At 60.3% G+C, this 25,696-nt stretch overlaps 1 protein-coding gene across 1 annotated transcript; it reads right to left on the bottom strand.

Annotated features, from left to right (window-relative positions):
• Positions 1-21,370: 21,370 nt before the first annotated feature.
• Positions 21,371-24,253, bottom strand: LOC125626716 (coenzyme Q-binding protein COQ10 homolog B, mitochondrial). Its single transcript, XM_048830060.2, has 5 exons — positions 24,118-24,253; positions 23,395-23,553; positions 22,932-23,124; positions 22,216-22,317; positions 21,371-21,868 (listed from the first exon to the last, which is right to left on the bottom strand). Exons 1-5 carry the CDS (start codon positions 24,201-24,203, stop codon positions 21,701-21,703), a joined length of 708 nt encoding a protein of 235 aa, XP_048686017.1. The 5' UTR covers positions 24,204-24,253; the 3' UTR covers positions 21,371-21,700.
• Positions 24,254-25,696: the final 1,443 nt, after the last annotated feature.

Genomic DNA, 25,696 nt, shown 5'->3' with positions numbered 1-25,696 from the left:
CCCATGTGTTCTCAGCTCCCCACGGTTTCCAGGGAGAACCCCTAGTGTGCCAGCCCTTCTCGAGGTCACCACCTCTTTGCCAGGGTCGAGCTGCAGACTCCTCCGCCCCTTGGACTGCTCACTGCAGTCCCCAGGGGGACCCCATTACTGCACAGTCCTTCTCGCTGGTCACACACTCCCAGGGGTTAACCGCCCCCCGAAACCGCTCCTTTCTGAGCCTTCAGCAGGCCTGGTCCTCGGCAATCCCCCTTCGTGTTACTGCTCCCCAGTCACTTACTGCAGGAAGCGCCATCCACGGGGTGCAGTACATCCCACCCCTGCCACCAGTTGTCACGGAGTCCCTGGGCGATGCTCTGGAACTGCTCCCCATGAAGCCAGTCAGGACTCTGGGGCAGTCGCCTTTCTGTGAGCAGCCTGTGTGACGAAGTGGGACTGTTCTTAATGTTTCCTCTGAACAGTGTGGGGGTGCCTCAGTTTCCCCTATGCAGTTCTTAAGTATCTAGGGGGTGGAGTAAGGGTGTATGATCATTGCAGAGCCCTAGAGGGCAGGTGTGTGAAGGGGTCTGGACACAGAGAATGGGCGACACCCTGTTTCCTGGCAACTGATGGCCTGGGCCCTTCCCCCCCTGCAAGGTGAGAGCTGAAGGGTTGGAGAACAAAGGAATCAGGTGACCTCCTGGCCCGGGAAAGGAACAAAGCCCAGAGGAGGAGGGGCTGGAGGGGGTTTCAGTTTGGGGCTGGCTGGGACATGGAGTGAAGTGCAGACGTGGTTGTCTGGCTCACTGCCCCCCAAAATGGACCCAGCTGAGGGGTCCCGTTCTCTGCACCTGCAAGCTCTGTTTTAGACCATGTTCCTGTCATCTAATAAACCTTCTGTTTTACTGGCTGGCTGAGAGTCACGTCTGACTGCGAAGTTGGGGTGCAGGACCCTCTGGCTTCCCCAGGAGCCCCGCCTGAGCGGACTCGCTGTGGGAAGCGCACGGAGGGGCAGAGGATGCTGAATGCTCCGAGGTCAGACCCAGGAAGGTGGAAGCTGAGTGAGCTGCGTGTCCTGAAGACAGGCTGCTCACAGAAAGGCGACTGCCCCAGAGTCCTGACTGGCTTCATGGGGAGCAGTTCCAGAGCATCGCCCGGGGACTCCCTGACAACTGGTGGCAGCGGTGGGATGTACTGCACCCCATGGATGGCGCTTCCTGCAGTAAGTGACTGGGGAGCAGTAACACGAAGGGGGATTGCCGAGGACCAGGCCTGCTGAAGGCTCAGAAAGGAGCGGTTTCGGGGGGCGGTTAACCCCTGGGAGTGTGTGACCAGCGAGAAGGACTGTGCAGTAATGGGGTCCCCCTGGGGACTGCAGTGAGCAGTCTCAGGGGCGGAGGAGTCTGCAGCTCGACCCTGGCAAAGAGGTGGTGACCTGGAGAAGGGCTGGCACACTAGGGGTTCTCCCTGGAAACCGTGGGGAGCTGAGAACACACGGACCTGTGAGTCCACAACAACTTGGGAGGAGCGGAGTGATGGCCTGTCACTGTCTCCTTAAGAAGGACATTGTAACCCTGTGCAAAAAGAGAGGGTTGAGCGTTGGAAAGTTCACCAAAGCAGAGTTAATCGTGCAGCTGGAGGAGGATGACCGCTCTAAGGAACAGATTCCTGACCCCAACTGGGGCTATAGCAGGATCTGGGAGCAGCTGGAGCGGGAGCCAGGCATCGCCAAGACTCCTGTCCCCGATCGGGTTCCCCATCGGGGGATCGGAGACGGACGGGATTGGAGCTGAGTCTGAGAGAGCAAGAGGACTGTGGGAGACAGCGAGAGCCCGAGAAAGAGCTGCAGAAGCAGCAGCAGCATGAACTGGCGGTGGGGGAGCGGAGAGGCCTAGGGGACCCCTCAGGGGTGAGTGGAGATAGACCCCGGGGGGCCAGTTCCGCAGGGAACCTCGAGACTAAATTGCTGCCCCTGGTTAAGGGGGGGGGTGTGTGGATGCCCACCTCACTGCCTTTGAGCAGGCTGGCGATTTGAACCAAGGGGACCCTGCGGAAAAGCCCCGGTGTCTAGCTCCCTTGCTGGGTCCCAAGGCCATAGACTCCGTCAGCCAGATGGTTGGGGATGTGGACAGGCTCCCACTCCTGACCCCAACCTATATGTCTGTGTGGAGTTTCCTGGGGCCAGGCCCCCTGGACCTCCAGTGGGAGCAGAAGGTGATGGTCAATGGGGAGACATTCTTGGGGTGGCCAAAGGGCATGGGCTGCATAAACCTTCCCACATGCGGCCTGCAAGCGCTATCGACCACCCCTGACCTAAGGGAGGGCGTGAAACTGGAAGGGCCTGGTGTAACTCCTACCAAGGAATGGGAGAGATGCTGGGGCATCCATGGGAACGTTGGTGGCTTCGAACTTCCCCAGGTCACCGGCTAAAGTGACCCCGCTCAGTTCGATCTCGCAGGGGGGAGAGATGTGACGAAGTGGGACTGTTCTTAATGTTTCCTCTGAATAGTGTGGGGGTGCCTCAGTTTCCCCTATGCAGTTCTTAAGTATCTAGGGGGTGGAGTAAGGGTGTATGATCATTGCAGAGCCCTAGAGGGCAGGTGTGTGAAGGGGTCTGGACACAGAGAATGGGCGACACCCTGTTTCCTGGCAACTGATGGCCTGGGCCCTTCCTCCCCTGCAAGGTGAGAGCTGAAGGGTTGGAGAACAAAGGAATCAGGTGACCTCCTGGCCCGGGAAAGGAACAAAGCCCAGAGGAGGAGGGGCTGGAGGGGGTTTCAGTTTGGGGCTGGCTGGGACATGGAGTGAAGTGCAGACGTGGTTGTCTGGCTCACTGCCCCCCAAAATGGACCCAGCTGAGGGGTCCCGTTCTCTGCACCTGCAAGCTCTGTTTTAGACCATGTTCCTGTCATCTAATAAACCTTCTGTTTTACTGGCTGGGTGAGAGTCACGTCTGACTGCGAAGTTGGGGTGCAGGACCCTCTGGCTTCCCCAGGAGCCCCGCCTGGGCGGGCTCGCTGTGGGAAGCGCACGGAGGGGCAGAGGATGCTGAATGCTCCGAGGTCAGACCCAGGAAGGTGGAAGCTGAGTGAGCTGCGTGTCCTGAAGACAGGCTGCTCACAGAAAGGCGACTGCCCCAGAGTCCTGACTGGCTTCATGGGGAGCAGTTCCAGAGCATCGCCCGGGGACTCCCTGACAGCCTGTCTTCAGGACACACAGCTCACCCGGCTTCCACCTTCCTGGGTCTGACCTCGGAGCATTCAGCATCCTCTGCCCCTCCGTGCGCTTCCCCCCAGCGAGTCCGCTCAGGCGGGGCTCCTAGGGAAGCCAGAGGGTCCTGCACCCCAACTTCGCAGTCAGACGTGACTCTCAGCCAGCCAGTAAAACAGAAGGTTTATTAGACGACAGGAACATGGTCTAAAACAGAGCTTGCAGGTGTAGAGAACGGGACCCCTCAGCTGGGTCCATTTTGGGGGGTAGTGAGCCAGACAACCACGTCTGCACTTCACTCCATGTCCCAGCCAGCCCCAAACTGAAAACCCCCTCCAGCCCCTCCTCCTCTGGGCTTTGTTCCTTTCCCGGGCCAGGTGGTCACCTGATTCCTTTGTTCTCCAACCCTTCAGCTCTCACCTTGCAGGGGGGGAAGGGCCCAGGCCATCAGTTGCCAGGAAACAGGGTGTCGGCCCTTCTCTGTGTCCAGACCCCTGCACACACCTGCCCTCTAGGGCTCTGCAATGATCATACACCCTTACTCCACTGTCACGGAGTCCCTGGGCGATGCTCTGGAACTGCTCCCCATGAAGTCAGTCAGGACTCTGGGGTAGTCGCCTTTCTGTGAGCAGCCTGTCTTCAGGACACACAGCTCACACAGCTTCCACCTTCCTGGGTCTGACCTCAGAGCATTCAGCATCCTCTGCCCCTCCATGCGCTTTCCCCCAGCGAGTCCGCTCAGGCGGGGCTCCTGGGGAAGCCAGAGGGTCCTGCACCCCAACTTCACAGTCAGACGTGACTCTCAGCCAGCCAGTAAAACAGAAGGTTTATTAGACTACAGGAACATGGTCTAAAACAGAGCTTGCAGGTGCAGAGAACGGGACCCCTCAGCTGGGTCCATTCTGGGGGGCAGTGAGCCAGACAACCACGTCTGCCCTGCACTCCATGTCCCAGCCAGCCCCAAACTGAAAACCCCCTCCAGCCCCTCCTCCTCTGGGCTTTGTTCCTTTCCCGGGCCAGGTGGTCACCTGATTCCTTTGTTCTCCAACCCTTTAGCTCTCACCTTGCAGGGGGGGAAGGGCCCAGGCCATCAGTTGCCAGGAAACAGGGTGTCGGCCATTCTCTGTGTCCAGACCCCTGCACACACCTGCCCTCTAGGGCTCTGCAATGATCATACACCCTTACCCCACCCCCTAGATACTTAAGAACTGCATAGGGGAAACTGAGGCACCCCCACAATATTCAGAGGAAACATTAAGAACAGGCCCACTTCGTCACATCTCTCCCCCCTTCGAGATCGAACTGAGCGGGGTCACTTTACCCGGTGACCTGGGGAAGTTTGAAGCCACCAATGTTCCCATGGATGCCCCAGCATCTCTCCCATTCCTTGGTAGGAGTTACACCAGGCCCTTCCAGTTTCACGCCCTCCCTTAGGTCGGGGGTGGTCGATAGCACTAGCAGGCTGCATGTGGGAAGGTTTCTGCAGCCCATGCCCTTTGGCCACCCCAAAACCCCAGGGGGTCAAACTGGGATTGGGTTTTCTCCCAGAGCTCCAGTCTGGAGGGCTGCAATTCGGGCTCTCTTGGTTAAGGGCCCCCATCTTGACCTGGGCCACATACTGTTCACTTACAGAACTAGCATGGAGACATCCCTTTCTCCACAACCTTGTCTCCCCAACAAGCTGGCCAAACACAGCCACTTGGTTATAGGACGGTATACCTTTCTTAACAGCTTTCACTCCATCTGAGACCTTCTCAAAGCTCTCCACACTGGATCTTTCAACAGGAAAGTCAGTGGATCCATTCACAACAGAAAATTTCTGGCTGTTAGGAACTGAAACTTTCTTGATTAAATCATTTTCACACCCTTCAGTTGCAGTAAACTGCTTGCAAAGACTCCATGAGGATTCCTTTCCCAAGGGCTTTTCTATGCAACAATTCACCCCTCCCAGAAATTCTGCTCTTACCCTCTTTACCTAGGGCTTGCTCTAGGGGAACACTTTCCTGAGCAACAACAGACTCTTTCTGGGTCTCCCTTACATCCAGAATCACCTCTGGCCCATCAGGCGGATTCCTACACAATCCCCTTTCAGGCAAACTTACAGACTTCCTAGATAAAAGGTTAGAAGCATTCTCCTTCCCTTTGCCACACACAAGTTCAGGAATCTTTTCCTTCTTGCTACAGGTTTCCACACCCTCAGTAGGTAACACAATCACATCACCTTCCTGCTCTCCTTGTGCCCTGGCTAGGATCTCACCCTGATTAGACAGAGTTGCTCCACCCTTTCCAACAACACACTAGCAACAGGCAAAAATACAAGCACCAGAATTGTCTGGTCTCGGGGATTTTACATAGACCCTAACTGGATGCGACCTAGTTACAGAGCCATTCTCCCGAGCAGACAGAAACTTAGGACCCTTCCCTTCCTGGGCTTTAGCTGAATCCAGAACCAGCTCTGAGACAACTGCACGACCCTCAACCATCACAGGCTGAAAGGCCCCTTCTGTCTGCTCCACAGACCAAGAAGAGCCGGACACACTTTCTCCTTTACCAGACACACAGGTTGGGATCTCATTCCCTTTGTCCCAGCACACAAGGCTGGTCACAGACAACTGCTTGGAGATCAGGGTAGCTCCCTCCATAGGCAAGTCAATACCCCTGACAGACAGAGACCCATTTCCTTCACTGTCCCAATTCTCCACCCAGCTAACAGGTAAGGTCCAGGGACTCTCATCTTCCACTCTCCTCGCCTTCCCACCCTGCTGACTGGACACAGCCATCAGCTCACAAGGCTGCCTAGGCTCATCCAAACTTCCCTTACCAAGCACCTTGCCACTCCCCACAGATCCCCTGCCCGGCCTGTGTCTCCCCCCACTCAGCTGGGGTCTCAGCTCCCACTGTGCTCAGCACTGCCCTTGCTGTCCCAGTGGGGGCAGGCAGCAAGCTCGCTGCTTTCCTCACTGCATCAGAGCCAGCGAGAGTCCCCAGTCTGGTGTGCAAGGGGGCAGGGAGCATCTCTCTGTCCCACCGAGTCCCAGGGGTCTGGTTACAGGCAGGCAGGTAGCCTGAGCCTAGCGGCTCCTCCCTGCTGCCAGCCAGGTCATCTGCATTTTCACTGACCATTTCCCTCTCCACCGATTGGTTCCCTGGATTCAAATTCAAACCCTCGGCAGTTACAGGAGCAGGGCCTGGATCCTGTCCCAAAGAGACACAGTCACCCCACAACAGGGTCTCGCAGCTGGTGTCCTGGGGCACCCCAACGGCCAGCCAGCCCAACCCCTCCTGGGTCTGCACAGGGATCTGGGCCATAGGCAGGGCGAGGGGCTTCGTCCCTGAGACCCTCACCCAGCTCACACAGGCCCTCAGCCTCTGAGGCTGCACCACCCAGGGCCTGACACCAGTTCTCTCTGTCCCAGGATCTCGCCACCCCAGGAATGTCTCCCCATTGACCATCACCTTCCACTCCCACTGGGGGTCCGAGGGGCCCGACCCCAGGGAACTCCACACAGACATATAGGTTGGGGTCAGGAGTGGGAGCCTGTCCACATCCCCAACCATCTGGCTGATGGAGTCTGTGGCCTTGGGACCCAGCAAGGGAGCTAGACACCGGGGTTTTCCGCAGGGTCCCCCTGGTTCAGATCTCCAGCCTGCTCAAAGGCAGTGAGGTGGGCATCCACACACCCCCCCTTAACTAGGGCAGCAATTTAGTCTCGAGGTTCCCTGCAGAACTGGCCCCCCGGGATCTATCCCCACTCACCCCGGGGAGGTCCCCTAGGCCTCTCCGCTCCCCCACCGCCAGTTCATGCTGCTGCTGCTTCTGCAGCTCTTTCTCGGGCTCTCGCTGTCTCCCACGGTCCTCTTGCTCTCTCAGACTCCGCTCCAATGCCGTCCGTCTCGATCCCCCGATGGGGAACCCGATCGTGAAGACCCCCATCTGGTCTGGGACAGGAGTCTTGGCGATGCCTGGCTCCCGCTCCAGCTGCTCCCAGATCCTGCTATAGCCCCATTTGGGATCAGGAATCTGTTCCTTAGAGCGGTCATCCTCCTCCAGCTGCACGATTAACTCTGCTTTGGTGAACTTTCCAACGCTCAACCCTCTCTTTTGGCACAGGGTTACAATGTCCTTCTTAAGGAGACGGTGACAGGCCATCACTCCGCTCCTCCCAAGTTGTTGTGGACTCACAGGCCCGTGTGTTCTCAGCTCCCCACGGTTTCCAGGGAGAACCCCTAGTGTGCCAGCCCTTCTCGAGGTCACCACCTCTTTGCCAGGGTCGAGCTGCAGACTCCTCCGCCCCTGAGACTGCTCACTGCAGTCCCCAGGGGGACCCCATTACTGCACAGTCCTTCTCGCTGGTCACACACTCCCAGGGGTTAACCGCCCCCTGAAACCGCTCCTCTCTGAGCCTTCAGCAGGCCTGGTCCTCGGCAATCCCCCTTCGTGTTACTGCTCCCCAGTCACTTACTGCAGGAAGCGCCATCCACGAGGTGCAGTACATCCCACCGCTGCCACCAGTTGTCACGGAGTCCCTGGGCGATGCTCTGGAACTGCTCCCCATGAAGTCAGTCAGAACTCTGGGGTAGTCGCCTTTCTGTGAGCAGCCTGTCTTCAGGACACACAGCTCACACAGCTTCCACCTTCCTGGGTCTGACCTCAGAGCATTCAGCATCCTCTGCCCCTCCATGCGCTTTCCCCCAGCGAGTCCGCTCAGGCGGGGCTCCTGGGGAAGCCAGAGGGTCCTGCACCCCAACTTCACAGTCAGACGTGACTCTCAGCCAGCCAGTAAAACAGAAGGTTTATTAGACTACAGGAACATGGTCTAAAACAGAGCTTGCAGGTGCAGAGAACGGGACCCCTCAGCTGGGTCCATTCTGGGGGGCAGTGAGCCAGACAACCACGTCTGCACTTCACTCCATGTCCCAGCCAGCCCCAAACTGAAAACCCCCTCCAGCCCCTCCTCCTCTGGGCTTTGTTCCTTTCCCGGGCCAGGTGGTCACCTGATTCCTTTGTTCTCCAACCCTTTAGCTCTCACCTTGCAGGGGGGGAAGGGCCCAGGCCATCAGTTGCCAGGAAACAGGGTGTCGGCCATTCTCTGTGTCCAGACCCCTGCACACACCTGCCCTCTAGGGCTCTGCAATGATCATACACCCTTACCCCACCACCTAGATACTTAAGAACTGCATAGGGGAAACTGAGGCACCCCCACAATATTCAGAGGAAACATTAAGAACAGGCCCACTTCGTCACATCCACCCCCTAGATACTTAAGAACTGCCTAGGGGAAACTGAGGCACCCCCACACTATTCAGAGGAAACATTAAGAACAGTCCCACTTCGTCACAGATGCGACCTAGTTACAGGGCCATTCTCCCGAGCAGACACAAACTTAGGGCCATTCCCTTCCTGGGTGTCACGGAGTCCCTGGGCGATGCTCTGGAACTGCTCCCCATGAAGCCAGTCAGGACTCTGGGGCAGTCGCCTTTCTGTGAGCAGCCTGTCTTCAGGACACGCAGCTCACACAGCTTCCACCTTCCTGGGTCTGACCTCGGAGCATTCAGCATCCTCTGCCCCTCCGTGCGCTTCCCACTCGAGTCCGCTCAGGCGGGGTGTCACGGAGTCCCTGGGCGATGCTCTGGAACTGCTCCCCATGAAGTCAGTCAGGACTCTGGGGTAGTCGCCTTTCTGTGAGCAGCCTGTCTTCAGGACACACAGCTCACACAGCTTCCACCTTCCTGGGTCTGACCTCGGAGCATTCAGCATCCTCTGCCCCTCCGTGCGCTTCCCACAGCGAGTCCGCTCAGGCGGTGCTCCTGGGGAAGCCAGAGGGTCCTGCACCCCAACTTCGCAGTCAGACGTGACTCTCAGCCAGCCAGTAAAACAGAAGGTTTATTAGACTACAGGAACATGGTCTAAAACAGAGCTTGCAGGTGTGAAGAGAACGGGACCCCTCAGCTGGGTCCATTCTGGGGGGCAGTGAGCCAGACAACCACGTCTGCACTTCACTCCATGTCCCAGCCAGCCCCAAACTGAAAACCCCTCCAGCCCCTCCTCCTCTGGGCTTTGTTCCTTTCCCGGGCCAGGTGGTCACCTGATTCCTTTGTTCTCCAACCCTTCAGCTCTCACCTTGCAGGGGGGGAAGGGCCCAGGCCATCAGTTGCCAGGAAACAGGGTGTCGGCCATTCTCTGTGTCCAGACTCCTGCATACACATGCCCTCTAGGGCACTGCAATGATCATACACCCTTACCCCACCCCCTAGATACTTAAGAACTGCCTAGGGGAAACTGAGGCACCCCCACACTATTCAGAGGAAACATTAAGAACAGTCCCACTTCGTCACATCTCTCCCCCCTTCGAGATCGAACTGAGCGGGGTCACTTTAGCTGGTGACCTGGGGAAGTTCGAAGCCACCAACGTTCCCATGGATGCCCCAGCATCTCTCCCATTCCTTGGTAGGAGTTACACCAGGCCCTTCCAGTTTCACGCCCTCCCTTAGGTCAGGGGTGGTCGATAGCACTCGCAGGCCGCATGTGGGAAGGTTTATGCAGCCCATGCCCTTTGGCCACCCCAAGAATGTCTCCCCATTGACCATCACCTTCTGCTCCCACTGGAGGTCCGGGGGGCCTGGCCCCAGGAAACTCCACACAGACATATAGGTTGGGGTCAGGAGTGGGAGCCTGTCCACATCCCCAATCATCTGGCTGACGGAGTCTGTGGCCTTGGGACCCAGCAAGGGAACTAGACACCGGGGCTTTTCCGCAGGGTCCCCTTGGTTCAAATCGCCAGCCTGCTCAAAGGCAGTGAGGTGGGCATCCACCCCCCCCCCTCCTTAACCAGGGGCAGCAATTTAGTCTCGAGGTTCCCTGCGGAACTGGCCCCCCGGGATCTATCCCCACTCACCCCGGGGAGGTCCCCTAGGCCTCTCCGCTCCCCCACCGCCAGTTCATGCTGCTGCTGCTTCTGCAGCTCTTTCTCGGGCTCTCGCTGTCTCCCACGGTCCTCTTGCTCTCTCAGACTCAGCTCCAATCCCGTCCGTCTTGATCCCCCGATGGGGAACCCGATCGTGAAGACCCTCGTCTGGTCGGGGACAGGAGTCTTGGCGATGCCTGGCTCCTGCTTCAGCTGCTCCCAGATCCTGCTATAGCCCCAGTTGGGGTCAGGAATCTGTTCCTTAGAGCGGTCATCCTCCTCCAGCTGCACGATTAACTCTGCTTTGGTGAACTTTCCAATGCTCAACCCTCTCTTTTTGCACAGGGTTACAATGTCCTTCTTAAGGAGACGGTGACAGGCCATCACTCCGCTCCTCCCAAGTTGTTGTGGACTCACAGGCCCGCTCCCCACGGTTTCCAGGGAGAACCCCTAGTGTGCCAGCCCTTCTCGAGGTCACCACCTCTTTGCCAGGGTCGAGCTGCAGACTCCTCCGCCCCTGAGACTGCTCACTGCAGTCCCCAGGGGAACCCCATTACTGCACAGTACTTCTCGCTGGTCACACACTCCCAGGGGTTAACCGCCCCCCGAAACCGCTCCTTTCTGAGCCTTCAGCAGGCCTGGTCCTCGGCAATCCCCCTTCGTGTCACTGCTCCCCAGTCACTTACTGCAGGAAGCGCCATCCACGGGGTGCAGTACATCCCACCTCTGCCACCAGTTGTCACGGAGTCCCTGGGCGATGCTCTGGAACTGCTCCCCATGAAGTCAGTCAGGACTCTGGGGTAGTCGCCTTTCTGTGAGCAGCCTGTCTTCAGGACACACAGCTCACACAGCTTCCACCTTCCTGGGTCTGACCTCGGAGCATTCAGCATCCTCTGCCCCTCCGTGCGCTTCCCACAGCGAGTCCGCTCAGGCGGTGCTCCTGGGGAAGCCAGAGGGTCCTGCACCCCAACTTCGCAGTCAGACGTGACTCTCAGCCAGCCAGTAAAACAGAAGGTTTATTAGACTACAGGAACATGGTCTAAAACAGAGCTTGCAGGTGTGAAGAGAACGGGACCCCTCAGCTGGGTCCATTCTGGGGGGCAGTGAGCCAGACAACCACGTCTGCACTTCACTCCATGTCCCAGCCAGCCCCAAACTGAAAACCCCTCCAGCCCCTCCTCCTCTGGGCTTTGTTCCTTTCCCGGGCCAGGTGGTCACCTGATTCCTTTGTTCTCCAACCCTTCAGCTCTCACCTTGCAGGGGGGGAAGGGCCCAGGCCATCAGTTGCCAGGAAACAGGGTGTCGGCCATTCTCTGTGTCCAGACTCCTGCACACACATGCCCTCTAGGGCACTGCAATGATCATACACCCTTACCCCACCCCCTAGATACTTAAGAACTGCCTAGGGGAAACTGAGGCACCCCCACACTATTCAGAGGAAACATTAAGAACAGTCCCACTTCGTCACACGGGGCTCCTGGGGAAGCCAGAGGGTCCTGCACCCCAACTTCGCAGTCAGACGTGACTCTCAGCCAGCCAGTAAAACAGAAGGTTTATTAGACGACAGGAACATGGTCTAAAACAGAGCTTGCAGGTGCAGAGAACGGGACCCCTCAGCTGGGTCCATTCTGGGGGGCAGTGAGCCAGACAACCACCTCTGCACTTCACTCCATGTCCCAGCCAGCCCCAAACTGAAAAACCCCCCCAGCCCCTCCTCCTCTGGGCTTTGTTCCTTTCCCGGGCCAGGAGGTCACCTGATTCCTTTGTTCTCCAACCCTTCAGCTCTCACCTTGCAGGGGGGGAAGGGCCCAGGCCATTAGTTGCCAGGAAACAGGGTGTCGGCCATTCTCTGTGTCCAGACTCCTGCACACACATGCCCTCTAGGGCACTGCAATGATCATACACCCTTACCCCACCACCTAGATACTTAAGAACTGCCTAGGGGAAACTGAGGCACCCCCACACTATTCAGAGGAAACATTAAGAACAGTCCCACTTCGTCACATCTCTCCCCCCTTCGAGATCGAACTGAGCGGGGTCACTTTAACCGGTGACCTGGGGAAGTTCGAAGCCACCAACGTTCCCATGGATGCCCCAGCATCTCTCCCATTCCTTGGTAGGAGTTACACCAGGCCCTTCCAGTTTCACGCCCTCCCTTAGGTCAGGGGTGGTCGATAGCACTCGCAGGCCGCATGTGGGAAGGTTTATGCAGCCCATGCCCTTTGGCCACCCCAAGAATGTCTCCCCATTGACCATCACCTTCTACTCCCACTGGAGGTCCGGGGGGCCTGGCCCCAGGAAACTCCACACAGACATATAGGTTGGGGTCAGGAGTGGGAGCCTGTCCACATCCCCAACCACCTGGCTGACGGAGTCTATGGCCTTGGGACCCAGCAAGGGAGCTAGACACCGGGGCTTTTCCGCAGGGTCCCCTTGGTTCAAATCGCCAGCCTGCTCAAAGGCAGTGAGGTGGGCATCCACACCCCCCCCCCTCCTTAACCAGGGGCAGCAATTTAGTCTCGAGGTTCCCTGCGGAACTGGCCCCCCGGGATCTATCCCCACTCACCCCGGGGAGGTCCCCTAGGCCTCTCCGCCCCACCACCGCCAGTTCATGCTGCTGCTGCTTCTGCAGCTCTTTCTCGGGCTCTCGCTGTCTCCCACGGTCCTCTTGCTCTCTCAGACTCAGCTGCAATCCCGTCCGTCTTGATCCCCCGATGGGGAACCCGATCATGAAGACCCTCGTCTGGTCGGGGACAGGAGTCTTGGCGATGCCTGGCTCCCGCTTCAGCTGCTCCCAGATCCTGCTATAGCCCTAGTTGGGGTCAGGAATCTGTTCCTTAGAGCGGTCGTCCTCCTCCAGCTGCACGATTAACTCTGCTTTGGTGAACTTTCCAATGCTCAACCCTCTCTTTCTGCACAGGGTTACAATGTCCTTCTTAAGGAGACGGTGACAGGCCATCACTCCGCTCCTCCCAAGTTGTTGTGGACTCACAGGCCCGTGTGTTCTCAGCTCCCCACGGTTTCCAGGGAGAACCCCTAGTGTGCCAGCCCTTCTCCAGGTCACCACCTCTTTGCCAGGGTCGAGCTGCAGACTCCTCCGCCCCTTGGACTGCTCGCTGCAGTCCCCAGGGGAACCCTGTTACTGCACAATCCTTCTCGCTGGTCACACACTCCCAGGGGTTAACCGCCCCCCGAAACCGCTCCTCTCTGAGCCTTCAGCAGGCCTGGTCCTCGGCAATCCCCCTTCGTGTTACTGCTCCCCAGTCACTTACTGCAGGAAGCACCATCCACGGGGTGCAGTACATCCCACCGCTGCCACCAGTTGTCACGGAGTCCCTGGGCGATGCTCTGGAACTGCTCCCCATGAAGCCAGTCAGGACTCTGGGGCAGTCGCCTTTCTGTGAGCAGCCTGTCTTCAGGACACGCAGCTCACACAGCTTCCACCTTCCTGGGTCTGACCTCGGAGCATTCAGCATCCTCTGCCCCTCCGTGCGCTTCCCACTCGAGTCCGCTCAGGCGGGGCTCCTGGGGAAGCCAGAGGGTCCTGCACCCCAACTTCGCAGTCAGACGTGACTCTCAGCCAGCCAGTAAAACAGAAGGTTTATTAGACGACAGGAACATGGTCTAAAACAGAGCTTGCAGGTGCAGAGAACGGGACCCCTCAGCTGGGTCCATTCTGGGGGGCAGTGAGCCAGACAACCACGTCTGCACTTCACTCCATGTCCCAGCCAGCCCCAAACTGAAAAACCCCCCCAGCCCCTCCTCCTCTGGGCTTTGTTCCTTTCCTGGGCCAGGAGGTCACCTGATTCCTTTGTTCTCCAACCCTTCAGCTCTCACCTTGCAGGGGGGGAAGGGCCCAGGCCATCAGTTGCCAGGAAACAGGGTGTCGGCCATTCTCTGTGTCCAGACTCCTGCACACACATGCCCTCTAGGGCACTGCAATGATCATACACCCTTACCCCACCACCTAGATACTTAAGAACTGCCTAGGGGAAACTGAGGCACCCCCACACTATTCAGAGGAAACATTAAGAACAGTCCCACTTCGTCACACTGGGCTTTAGCTGAATCCAGAACCAGCTCTGAGACAACTGCACGACCCTCAACCGTCACAGGCTGAAAGGCCCCTTCTCTCTGCTCCACAGACCAAGAAGAGCCGGACACACTTTCTCCTTTCCCAGACACACAGCTTGGGATCTCATTCCCCTTGTCCCAGCACACAAGGCTGGTCACAGACAACTGCTTGGAGATCAAGGTAGCTCCCTCCATAGGCAAGTCAATACCCCTGACAGACACAGACACATTTCCTTCACTGTCCCAATTCTCCACCCAGCTAACAGGTAAGGTCCAGGGACACTCATCTTCCACTCTCCTCGCCTTCCCACCCTGCTGACTAGACACAGCCATCAGCTCACAAGGCTGCCAAGGCTCATCCAGACTTTTCTTACCAAGCACCTTGCCACTCCCAACAGATCCCCTGCCCGGCCTGTGTCTCCCCCCACTCAGCTGGGGTCTCAGCTCCCACTGTGCTCAGCGCTGCCCTTGCTGTCCCAGTGGTGGTAGGCAGCGAGCTCGCTGCTTTCCTCACTGCATCAGAGCCAGCGTGAGCCCCCTCTCCGGTGTGCAAGGGGGCTTGGAGCCCCAGGGGTCTGGTTACAGGCAGGCAGGTAGCCTGAGCCTAGAGGCTCCTCCCCGCTGCCAGCCAGGTCATCTGCATTTTCACTGACCATTTCCCTCTCCACCGATTGGTTCCCTGGATTCAAATTCAAACCCTTGGCAGTTACCGGAGCAGGGCCTGGATCCTGTCCCAAAGAGACACAGTCACCCCACAACAGGGTCTCGCAGCTGGTGTCCTGGAGCACCCCAACGGCCAGCCAGCCCCACTCCTCCTGGGTCTGCACAGGGATCTGGGCCATAGGCAGGGCAAGGGGCTTCGTCCCTGGGACCCTCACCCAGCTCACCCAGCATCTCAGCATCTGAGGCTGCACCACCCAGGGCCTGACAAGTTCTCTCTGTCCCAGGATCTCGCCACCCCAGGAAAGTCTCCCCATTGACCATCACCTTCTGCTCCCACTGGAGGTCCGAGGGGCCTGGCTCCAGGAAACTCCACACAGACATATAGGTTGGGGTCAGGAGTGGGAGCCCGTCCACCTCCCCACCCATCTGGCTGATGGAGTCTGTGGCCTTGGGACCCAGCAAGGGAACTAGACACCGGGGCTTTTCCGCAGGGTCCCCCTGGTTCAAATCGCCAGCCTGCTCAAAGGCAGTGAGGTGGCATCCACATCCCCCGCCTCCTTAACCAGGGGCAGCAATTTAGTCTCGAGGTTCCCTGCGGACCTGGCCCCCTGGGATCTATCCCCACTCACCCCTGGGGGGTCCCCTAGGCCTCTCCACTCCCCCACCACCAGTTCATGCTCCTGCTGCTTCTGCAGCTCTTTCTCGGGCTCTCGCTGTCTCCCACAGTCCTCTTGCTCTCTCGGACTCAGCTCCAATCCCGTCCATCTCCGATCCCCTGATGGGGAACCCTATTGTGAAGACCCTCGACTGGTCGGGGACAGGAGTCTTGGGGGTGCCTGGCTACCACTCCAGCTGCTCCCAGATCCTGCTATAGCCCCATTTAGGGTCAGGAATCTGTTCCTTAGAGCGGTCATCCTCCTCCAGCCGCATGATGAACTGTGCTTTGGTGAACTTCCCAATGCGCAATCCTCTCTTTCTGCACAGGGTTACAATGTCCTTCTTAAGGAGACGGTGACAGGCCGTCACTCCACTCTTCCCAAGTTGTTGTGGACTCACAGGCCCGTGTGCTCTCAGCTCCCCACAGTTTCCAAGGATAACCCCTTGTGTGCCAGCCCTTCTCAAGGTCACCACCTCTTTGCCAGGGTCCAGCTGCAGACTCCTCCGCCCCTGGGACCGCTCGCTGCAATCCCCAAACAAAACCCTGTTACTGAAAAAGTCCTTCTCTCTGGTCACACACTTCCAGGGGTTAACCGCCCCCTGAAATCATCTCTCTCTGAATCTTCAGCACGCCTGGTCCCTGTCAATCCCCCTTCATTTTTACTGCTCCCCAGTCACTTACTGCAGGAAGTGCAGTCCACGAGGTGCAGTAGATCCCACCGCTCCCACCAGTTGTCACGGAGTCCCTGAGCGATGCTCTGGAACTGCTCCCCAGGAAGCCAGGCAGGACTCTGGGGAAGTCTCCTTTCTGGGAGCAGCCTGTCTGCAGGACACGCAGCTCACACAGCTTCCACCTTCCTGGGTCTGACCTCGGAGCATTCAGCATCCTCTGCCCCTCCGTGCGCTTCCCACAGCGAGTCCGCTCATGCGGGGCTCCTGGGGCAGCCAGAGGGTCCTGCCCCCCCAACTCCACAGTCAGACGGGACTCTCGGCCAGCCAGTAACACAGAAGGTTTATTAGACAACAGGAATGTGGTCTAAAACAGAGCTTGTAGGTGCAGAGAACAGGACCCCTTAGCTGGGTCCATTTTGGGGGGCAGTGAGCCAGACAACCACGTCTGCACTTCACTCCATGTCCAGGCCAGCCCCAAACTGAAACTCCCTCCAGCCCCTCCTCCTCTGGGCTTTGTTCCCCGCCCCCCCCCCCCCCGCGCCAGGAGGTCACCTGATTCCTTTGTTCTCCAACCCTTTAGCTCTCACCTTGCAGGGGGGAAGGGCCCAGGCCATCAGTTGCCAGGAAACAGGGTGTCGGCCATTCTCTGTGTCCAGACCCCTGCACACACCTGCCCTCTAGGGCTCTGCAATGATCATACACCTTTATCCCCCCACCTAGATACTTAAGAACTGCATAGGGGAAACTGAGGCACCCCCACACTATTCAGAGGAAACATTAAGAACAGTCCCACTTCATCACACCCCCTGAAATTGTCTCTCTCTGAATCTTCAGCACGCCTGGTCCCCGTCAATCCCCCTTCGTTTTACTGTTCCCCAGTCACTTACAGCAGGAAGCGCCGTTCACGGGATGCAGTACATCCCACTGCTACCACCAGTTGTCACGGAGTGTGGGGGAGTCCAGGCCCTGCACCCCTCTTCCTGGGATTCACTGAGACTCTCAGCCAGCCAGTAAAACGGAAGGTTTATTGGACAACAGGAACACAGTCCAAAACAGAGCTTGTGGGTACACCCAGGACCCCTCAGTCAAGTCCTGGGGGAGCAGGGAGCTTAGACCCCAGCCCCGGGGTTCCCTGTGTTCCTCCACCCAGCCCCAAACTGAAACTAAACCCCCCCAGCAGGCTCCCTCCTGTAGCCTCTGTTCACATTCCCGGGTAGAGGTGTTACCTCCCCCTCCCCCTCCTGGCTCAGGTGACAGGCTCTCAGGTCTCCCATCCCCTGGGCACATTCCCAGGTCAACAGTCCCCCCTCCCTGCTGCATCACATCGTCACATCATGGAAGTGGCTGGTGCTGCCCCTACACAAATGCCCCTTGGTGCATTCCTGCCTGGCCCCTGCAATGGGGCCCTGCTCTGGGCAGCGCTTGCTGCAGCAGGCTCGGTGTTTGGCCCAGGCTCTAAGCCTCTCCCGTGCCTCTGGCACCGTCCGCACCCGTCCGCTGGCTGCGCTGGCCTGAGTCCCTGGAGACCCGCAGCCTGGGCTCCTGCTTCCTCCTAGGGAGAATGAGCTGATGCCACAGGGGCTTCGCTGCCGGTACCGTCTCACTCCCAGCAGCAGCAGGAAGAGCCAGCTCTGGCTGAGACTCAGCAGTGCCTGGGGCTGGCCAGAGCCCTGCAGTGCAGGACCCAGAGTCATGCCGGTCGGGGGGTGTCCCATGTGGCACTGCAGGGCACTCGCCTCCAGGCCATGAGCACTCCACAGCCCTCACTGCGGAAGCTGGCCTGGCCTCGGCACAGCGCGTGCTGCGAGCACGTGGAAGTAACGGGGCAAACGCCACCTGAAGTCCCAGTGTCGGCGAGGCCCTGAGCTCAGCCCCGGCCTCGGGAGCCCAGCCAGGACCCCAGGCTGGCGCAGGCCACAGAGCCGGCCGTGCCACTTGGGGAGGTTCTGTCAGGGCACCGGGCTCGGCTCTCGCACTGCCCTTGGGCCACAGGCCTCACCCGCCACCAGCTGCTCCCTGCTCCCAGCCAGCCTCAGCCCCCTGGAAAATCACCGCGATTCCTCCCCTGTGCGCACAGCCGCTGGGAGGCAGCTCAGCCTGGGCCTTCCTGCAAAGGGGCGTAGTCCTAGCAGGGCACCTGGCTGGCCCGCAGCTGCAGCAGCGGTGGGATTTACCCTCTCCTCACCAGGTGGGGACAGGCAGCACCTGGGGCGCAGGGCGGATTGGGAGACTTGCCCCAGGTCGTGGAGGCACGCTGTCTCAGAGCCAGGAATCAATGCCCAGGGCTGCTGACGCCCGGCCCCGCCAGAGATCAGGCCACCCTTCTCCCCGGCGGCCTGGCAGCCTGCCTCCAGCAGCAGCCGACACCCCATAATGCACCCGGCCACTTGGGCAATTCTGCACCTGGGGTGACCAGCTGGCGCCCTACAGCAGGAGAGGGCACTGGCTGCCTTCGCCGGCTCCCTGGCCCCCCCCACCCCGAGTGCTGTCCAGCAAAGCCTGTGCAGAGCCCACTGGGTGTCCCCCCCCACCTCCCCGCACAGGAATCATGAGCTGCGATTGGGCAGCGGGACGCACACCCCTGGGGCACTGGGGCAATGTTGATTCAGCCAGCTAGGGCTGCAGAACCTGCCTCCCTCCCATTGCATCAGTGGGAGTCTCTGCCAAAGGGGTCAGGCAAGTCCCCTCCCATCCCGCTGTCAAGCCAGCGCCAACGGCAGCCTCCACCAAGAAGCCCCCTGGACAGAGTCAGAAACTGGGCTAGTAAACCAGGGACCCCCAGCACACATGGAGCCCCTGCAGCCCCATCGCCCGCTACAGACCCTGGGGCCAAGAGCTCAGGGCATGGCACTGCCAGACAGGCTCCCTCCTCCCAGCAACAGCCTGGAGTAGGGGGAGGCTGCACCTGCTCCCAGCTTTGGGACCCACATGGCCACAGCCCTGGGCCCAACCTCAGTGCACTTCCTGCCTGCAGCCCCTTGCGCACTGCAGCCCCCCAGTCAGATGGCTGCGAGTACCACAGAGAGGAGACAGTTCCCCAGGGGCGACCCATTCCCCAGGGCACCTCATGGCTCCTCTCCCGGCCCCCTTGCCCCCGGGTCCTGACAGCACGTCATGTTCTCCCACTTACGCCAGGGGCTGCAGTTGATTCCTGCCACTGGCGTAACCGGCCCCGAGATAACAGCCACCTCCTGTTCCCGGTGTGCCCCTCCTGACGCCGGCGGCAGGGACAGCACAAAGTCCACTGCTGACATGTCACCTGCCCCCCGTTGGCCGTGGCCCCAGGGGAAGCAGAGGGCACAGGTGCAAAGGCCCTTTGCCTCGCTCAGGCCGCGGTCCTGCTGGGGCTGCACCGTGAGACATGCCTGAGAGGTGACGGGTGGACAGCACAAGCCCTCGCTTCCCCTGCGGGCTGCAAAGGGAGCAGCCCGGAACCCTGATGGGCACCACTGACCCGTTCCTATGGGCTATTCTCTGCCCAGCAATCGCACCCAGGGCTCCCCTCTCACAGACCAGGCCCCGCTTGTGCTAGGTGTTGCACACACAGACCCTTCTCCAGCCGCTGGCTCTCACCCCCAAAGGCCAGCGGCTCCAGCCATTGGCTCGTCTGCAGCAGACATTTGCTTCATGATGAAAAATCCAGCCTGTGTGAAGGGGCTGCTCCAGGCCCATGGGCTAATGGGGGTTCCTACAGTGGATACTAGCTACATCCAGGAGGGACCCCTGGAGCCACCTACTCTGACCCCCAGCCACTCACAGATCCTCACCTGCTAACACCAGACACCTGCAGAGAGTGTGTGTGTCCTGCCCCCCTCCCCGCTCAGAGCCTCCCACCAGAGGGGCCTGCCTGGCATTCAGGTATTTCGAGGCAGCCTCCCCCTCAGCACCCCAGTGGCAGGATCTGTGGGGGGCACAAGGAACATTCCTGGGCCACGCAGCCCCTGGCCCTGGCCCAGCGTCTCTCGAGCGGGGCCGTTCCAGCACAACACAGCGGGGCCGTGACGCAGACGGGGGCGTGAACCAGGAATCGGCGACCTTCCCTCCCCCTGCCTGCACCTCAGTGCACAGAGAGAAAACATTCTGTGCTTTCCTCCTGACCCTGAACATGGAGCCTGGCTCCCCCCGCGCAGCGACCAGGGGCAGGGGTGGGGGCTGCTCCCCGCAGGTTCCTTTGCTGGGGGTCCAGTTCGCTTCTCCCACATGGGGACCTGGCTGCTAATAGGGAAGGAAGGAGCAGGTGGCTCCCAGCTGGGCTGCAGCTAAGGGGACTCAGCTCTGTGGAGCAGGAGGGGGCAGCCGCTCATATCCCACCTTCCTGTGGGAAGAGCCAGCCCTGGCCCAGACAAGGCCTCTGAAACCTGAGCCCAAGCCCCAAGCTCAGGGGCAGGCTGTCAGCAGCGCCCTGGGCCCAGTGATTGGATTGCAGACCTGCTGGCATGCCGCTGGGATCACCTGCACAGAAACCCAATTAGCAAGTGGCAGGTGCAGGCCCATGGAGGGATTGGAGCTTAATCAGTCTGAGAATCTGCCCCTGGGACTCGACCCCATCCCACTGGGCACTGCAGCCACCCTGCCCCAGCCCCAGCCCAGGGCCCGGGGCCCCTGCGATCAGCAGCACCTCCACTGTGCCACACTTCGTATTCAGCAGAACACGCCGGGCCAGGGAGACAGACAAGGGGCACGGGCCATTCGCCTGGACACTGATGCGCTGGGATGCAGAGACCCCAGCAAGGGGCGCATAATTCAGTCAGTCAGGGCCGCTGCCCCAGCCCTCTCTTGCCCGGGGTTAAAGCCATTTGGGACACAACCCACCCGTGGCAGCACCTCGGGTGAGCCGCACAGGGGCAAAGCCCGGGCTACACCAGAGCAGCGCATCTAGCAGGGCCTGCCCTGGGGGAAAGTCCCAGTTCCCCACGGAGCGTGGGGGTGGGTTTAACTCTTCCACTGCTGGCTGCTGCCAGGGCCAGATCACAGGCGCCCTCCAAGCTGGTATACACCCACGGCCCGGGGAGTTTCCGTGTGCGGCTGTGAAGTGGACAGGAAGCTGGGATCACACTGGATTCCGCAGCCCCTCCCTGTTCCCATGACAGTTTCCGTTTCCTGTTTGCCAGTCACTTAACTTCCCAGAAGCTGGGGAAGGAGGCTGCTGAGAAGCGATAAAGGCCCCAAGGCGGAAGTGAGGCTGGTGGGTGAAGAAATGTTCAGAACAAGGCTTCATTCCAAATTTTATTGAGGTCACATTAACAGCAGAACATTTAAAAACAGAACAGGACACTGGGTCTAGGAACATTTGATATTGCAACAGACACATAGATCAGGACAATGGACCTTTGGTCCTTGTGGCACCAACATTAAATAGAAACAAAAAAGGATTAAAAAAATAATTTATCCCCAGGGTGTGTGGGTTAAATAGACATAAATAGAGCAAGGGATCTGGGTGGCGTCCAGCCAAAAATCTGGACAGAATGAAATGAAGACAGAGTCTTCAGCTGAGCTCAGAGGGGTATCCCATTCCAGCAGGAGATGCTGGTCCTGAGGCGTCATCACATGCAGCGGGCTGCCTGCAAACACTTCTGGGGATGCACGGCCGTCTGCGGGCCGTACATCTTCTCCGCCCACCTCTCAAAGGCCGTCACCATCTGCTTCACCACCTCGTTGAAGAACAGGTTGGCCAAGTGGGAATGCAGCATGGACTTGAACTCAAAGGAGACCTGGCAAGGAAACACAGATCTTAACGGGGGCTGCCCTGGGATCTCTGGCCAGGCAATTAACCGTACTCCTGAGAACCAGGGCAGGAGTTGCCACGCTTTGCCCAGCCAGCGGCTGCACGTGATCAGCCCGAAGATGCAGCAGATTGCAGCTGCCCTCGACTTCCTGCAGAATGGCAGCCTGCCAGAGCAGCAGGCTGCAGCATCACTGGGGTGGCCCGTCTAAAGCATTCGCTAGCCACACACGGCGACCCCCCGTGAAGGAAGGAATGCTCTGTGCAGGGTCAAGCCTGCCTCTTCCACCCCCAGCCCAGGCTGCCTCGGGGATTGGCACAGACAGGAATACTCACATAGAAGTCTAATGTGCATGTGTCCGGCTGCCCCGGCAGCCCTGGGCTAAACCTCCACAGCGTCTCCAGGTGGCTGAAGATGCGGCTGTCGCTGCATACAGCCTGCAGGAGGAAAGGTGGCTCGGGTCAGCTTCATCCTACAAGGCTCCCAGCTGAGCAGGATACATTTCAACCCACCCACACCCAGGAGCCAGGGCCACCCAGCCAGGGCCACATGAACGAGTCTGAGAATGTGGAATGGGGTTACACCCGCTGGGCAGTAACATGCGAGCCCCCATCCGTAGAGAGGCTGGGGCTGGCAGCTTGCTTGGACAGAGGTTCCTCATCTGGCACCTGTCCCAAGCACTGACTTATTAGTGGGACGTCAGCATATCCTCAGCCCTGATCTGCCTGGAAATGGACCCACGCAGCTCAGAGCCAGATACAACCCTGGGGCTCCTCGGAGCCCAGCTGCTGCCTCAGCATGAGGGGTGGGGGTGTGATGAGAATGGGACAGTCGGGGTCACAGCCACAAGAACACGAAGCCTGGGAACCACAGCAGCCTCTTCCAAGACCAGTCTCTGAATTTAGGTGCCCCGGCTTGACATGCCTGGGGCCAATTATCAGAAGTGTCGAGCACCTGTAGCGAGCTGAGAGTGCTCAGCACCTCCCAGCTAAGCCCCGGGTGTCTGGCCCTGGGCATCCCCACAAACCCCAGTTCCCTGGTGGCCCCTTACCCGGATCTGGTGCTGGGGAGTCAGGGAGATTTCAGAGACGTAGCACTCCACGATGGGCGGGAAGCCGACCTCCAGCTCTGCCCGCGTGAGCCCTTTGCGGCAGGACAGGATCTTGGAGCGGTTGCACCATGGCACGAAGAGCTGGTAGCTCTCCACGTTGGCCACCACGTTGTACATCTGCTCCATCGAGTAGCTGGAAGAGAGGGGAGACGAGCCACCCGTCAGCAGGTGCCGGGGGGGGGGGGGTGACATTTCACAGAGTAACGTGCAGAGCACCTGGCGAGGGGGTCGTCAGGCTGGGAACTCAGCCACTGGCCTGCACCCTACCCCCGTCCCTGGGCAACAGGCCCCTGCCACTGCCCACCGGAGACAAGTCCAACTGCCAGCCCCTTGGGCCAAGCCCCCCTTGGGGCGCTGGGGGCTCACACGCTGAACACACTCCGGCCCGACGGGAGCGACTCACCCCAGCACTCGCGCTTCCGCGTACTCCATCCGCCGGGCGCCCAGCGGGGCCGCCAGGTTCAGGAAGGTCCGTGCCGGGGGCTGCGGCACCCACACCGGGGCGACGGGCGGCCGCTTGGGGGCCTGCGGTGTGGCCAGGATCCCACAGGAACTTAAATACCTGAAACGCAGAAGGCCGGGTACAGGGGGGGTGAGCGCACATCCCGGGGGCAGGGCAGCCTCACTGGTGTGGAGACAACCCCGGACAGCTCCGCCCCGGGGAATCACCGCCACAGCCCCCCCCAGCACTGGGCCCCCCTCCAGCGCAGGACTGAGCCCCCCCAGGGCAGGACTGGCCCCCCCACCCCCAGGCCCCCCTCCAGCGCAGGACTGAGCCCCCCCAGGGCAGGACTGGCCCCCCCACCCCCAGGCCCCCCTCCAGTCCAGGACTGAGCCCCCCCAGGGCAGGACTGGCCCCCCCACCCCCAGACCCCCCTCCAGCGCAGGACTGAGCCCCCCCAGGGCAGGACTGGCCCCCAGGCCCCCCTCCAGCCCAGGACTGGGGCTCTTCTGGCGCCGGCTGGGGGGCAGGACACCAGGGGACGGTCCCGGGGGTCCCACGTGGGGCGTCCGCTCCGAGGGGTCGGGCAGGGGCCGCCCCGTCCCCGGGGCCCGGGACCAGGCGGCGGCTCCTGGCGGCCCGGCCGGTGGAACCGGGAAGCCGGCAGCCCGGCCCGGCCCTTACCGAGTCCCGTCCCCGGGGCGCGGGCGGCCCCCAGCTCCCCGCAGCGCCCGCAGGAGCGCGGCTCCCCGGCAGCCGCTCCCGGCCATGGCTCTCGGCTCGTCTGGCCGCGCCGCGCCGGCCGGCCCCGGCCCCCGAGCGGTGGGACCGCCCCGTGCCCCAGTGACGGGGGGGACTCGCACGGGGCGGGGCCGCGGCAGGGACAGCCCCGAGTCGGGCGCCCTGGGGCCGGGGGAGTCCGGGGCAGAGGGGCCGGGGCAAGGGGGGCCCTGGGCAGCTGTATGGGGGGCAGGTCTCAGGATGGGTGTATGGGGGGTGGGGGTCTGGGTCCTAGTGAAGCTGTATGGGGGCAGCAGGGTGGGGGGCAGGTCTCAGGATGGGTGTATGGGGGTTCTTGGGCCCAGTGAAGCTGTATGGGGGAGCAGGGTCGGTAGCAGGTCTCAGGATGGGTGTATGGGGTCAGGGTCTGGGTCCCAGTGAAGCTGTATGGGGGAGCAGGGTCGGTAGCAGGTCTCAGGATGGGTGTATGGGGTCAGGGTCTGGGGCCCAGGGAAGCTGTACGGGGGGTCTGGGTGCCAGTGAAGCTGTATGGGGGAGCAGGGTGGGTGGCAGGTCTCAGGCTGGGTGTGTGGGGTGGGGGTCTGGGGCCCAGGGAAGCTGTATGGGGGAGCAGGGTGGGGGGTAGGTGTCAGGATGGGTGTGTGGGGTGGGGGTCTGGGTCCCAGTGAAGCTGTATGGGGGAGCAGGGTGGGGGGTAGGTGTCAGGATGGTTGTATGGGGGGGTCTGGGCCTAGGGCAAGTTATGGGCTCACTGAGGCAAGAAGTGGGGACACTCTCCCTTTCCTGGTGCTGCCTGGGTCCAGCCCTAGGCCAGAGATGGAACTGTGTCATGGGTGCGAGTCCTGTGTTCGCTGAGTGGGGGTGGGGGTTAGTGTGTGAATACAAGGGGCGAATTAGAGAGGAAGCTGCCTGCAAACACCAGGGCTCCTTTTAGGGCTGCAGCGAGACTGGACCCAGGGAACATTTCCCACCCCAGCTCTCGCCCCGGGGGCAGGAATGAGACACAATTGCTGTCTTTACGGCCCTGGAACCTAGAGGCCTAGGCAAAACTCCAAGCTGATCTCCAGGGGCGCAGAGCTGGCCCCAGCCCCAGCTGGTTTTTCCCCGCTAAACCCTGCGCGAGGGTTGGTTGTGTAACAGACACTTTACAACCTGGCTTCCGCTGCAGATGACTCACACTCCACCTATGTAGGCCAGTCCAAGGGAGCGGGGATTGCGGACAAACAGCCTGGCCAGACCTCCCGGCCCAGTGTCCTTGGCTTCTCCCTCCGTGACGTAGCTGCAGCAGACTCGGGCCTGGGGAAGGAAAGAGCCTGCTCACTGCAGTCTGACAGTGAAATTCCAGCTGAGGTTTTCATGAGGCGTCTCCACAAGCTCCAAGGGCAGGAATCTCTCCAGGGAAGAGCAGCAGCAGCACCGGGAGCCAGTCTGAAACCCTCCACTGCTGCCACTCTGCAGCCAGCATCAGGGAAACCATGTTCCCCTTGGCTGGAGACAAAAGGGACAGGCCCCGGCTGGGCCT

Source organism: Caretta caretta, chromosome 27 (assembly GCF_965140235.1).
Source record: "Caretta caretta isolate rCarCar2 chromosome 27, rCarCar1.hap1, whole genome shotgun sequence".
Taxonomy (NCBI): Eukaryota; Metazoa; Chordata; order Testudines; family Cheloniidae; genus Caretta; species Caretta caretta.
Note: the sequence above shows the minus strand (reverse complement) of the source record. Positions and strands in the feature narration are given on the sequence as shown.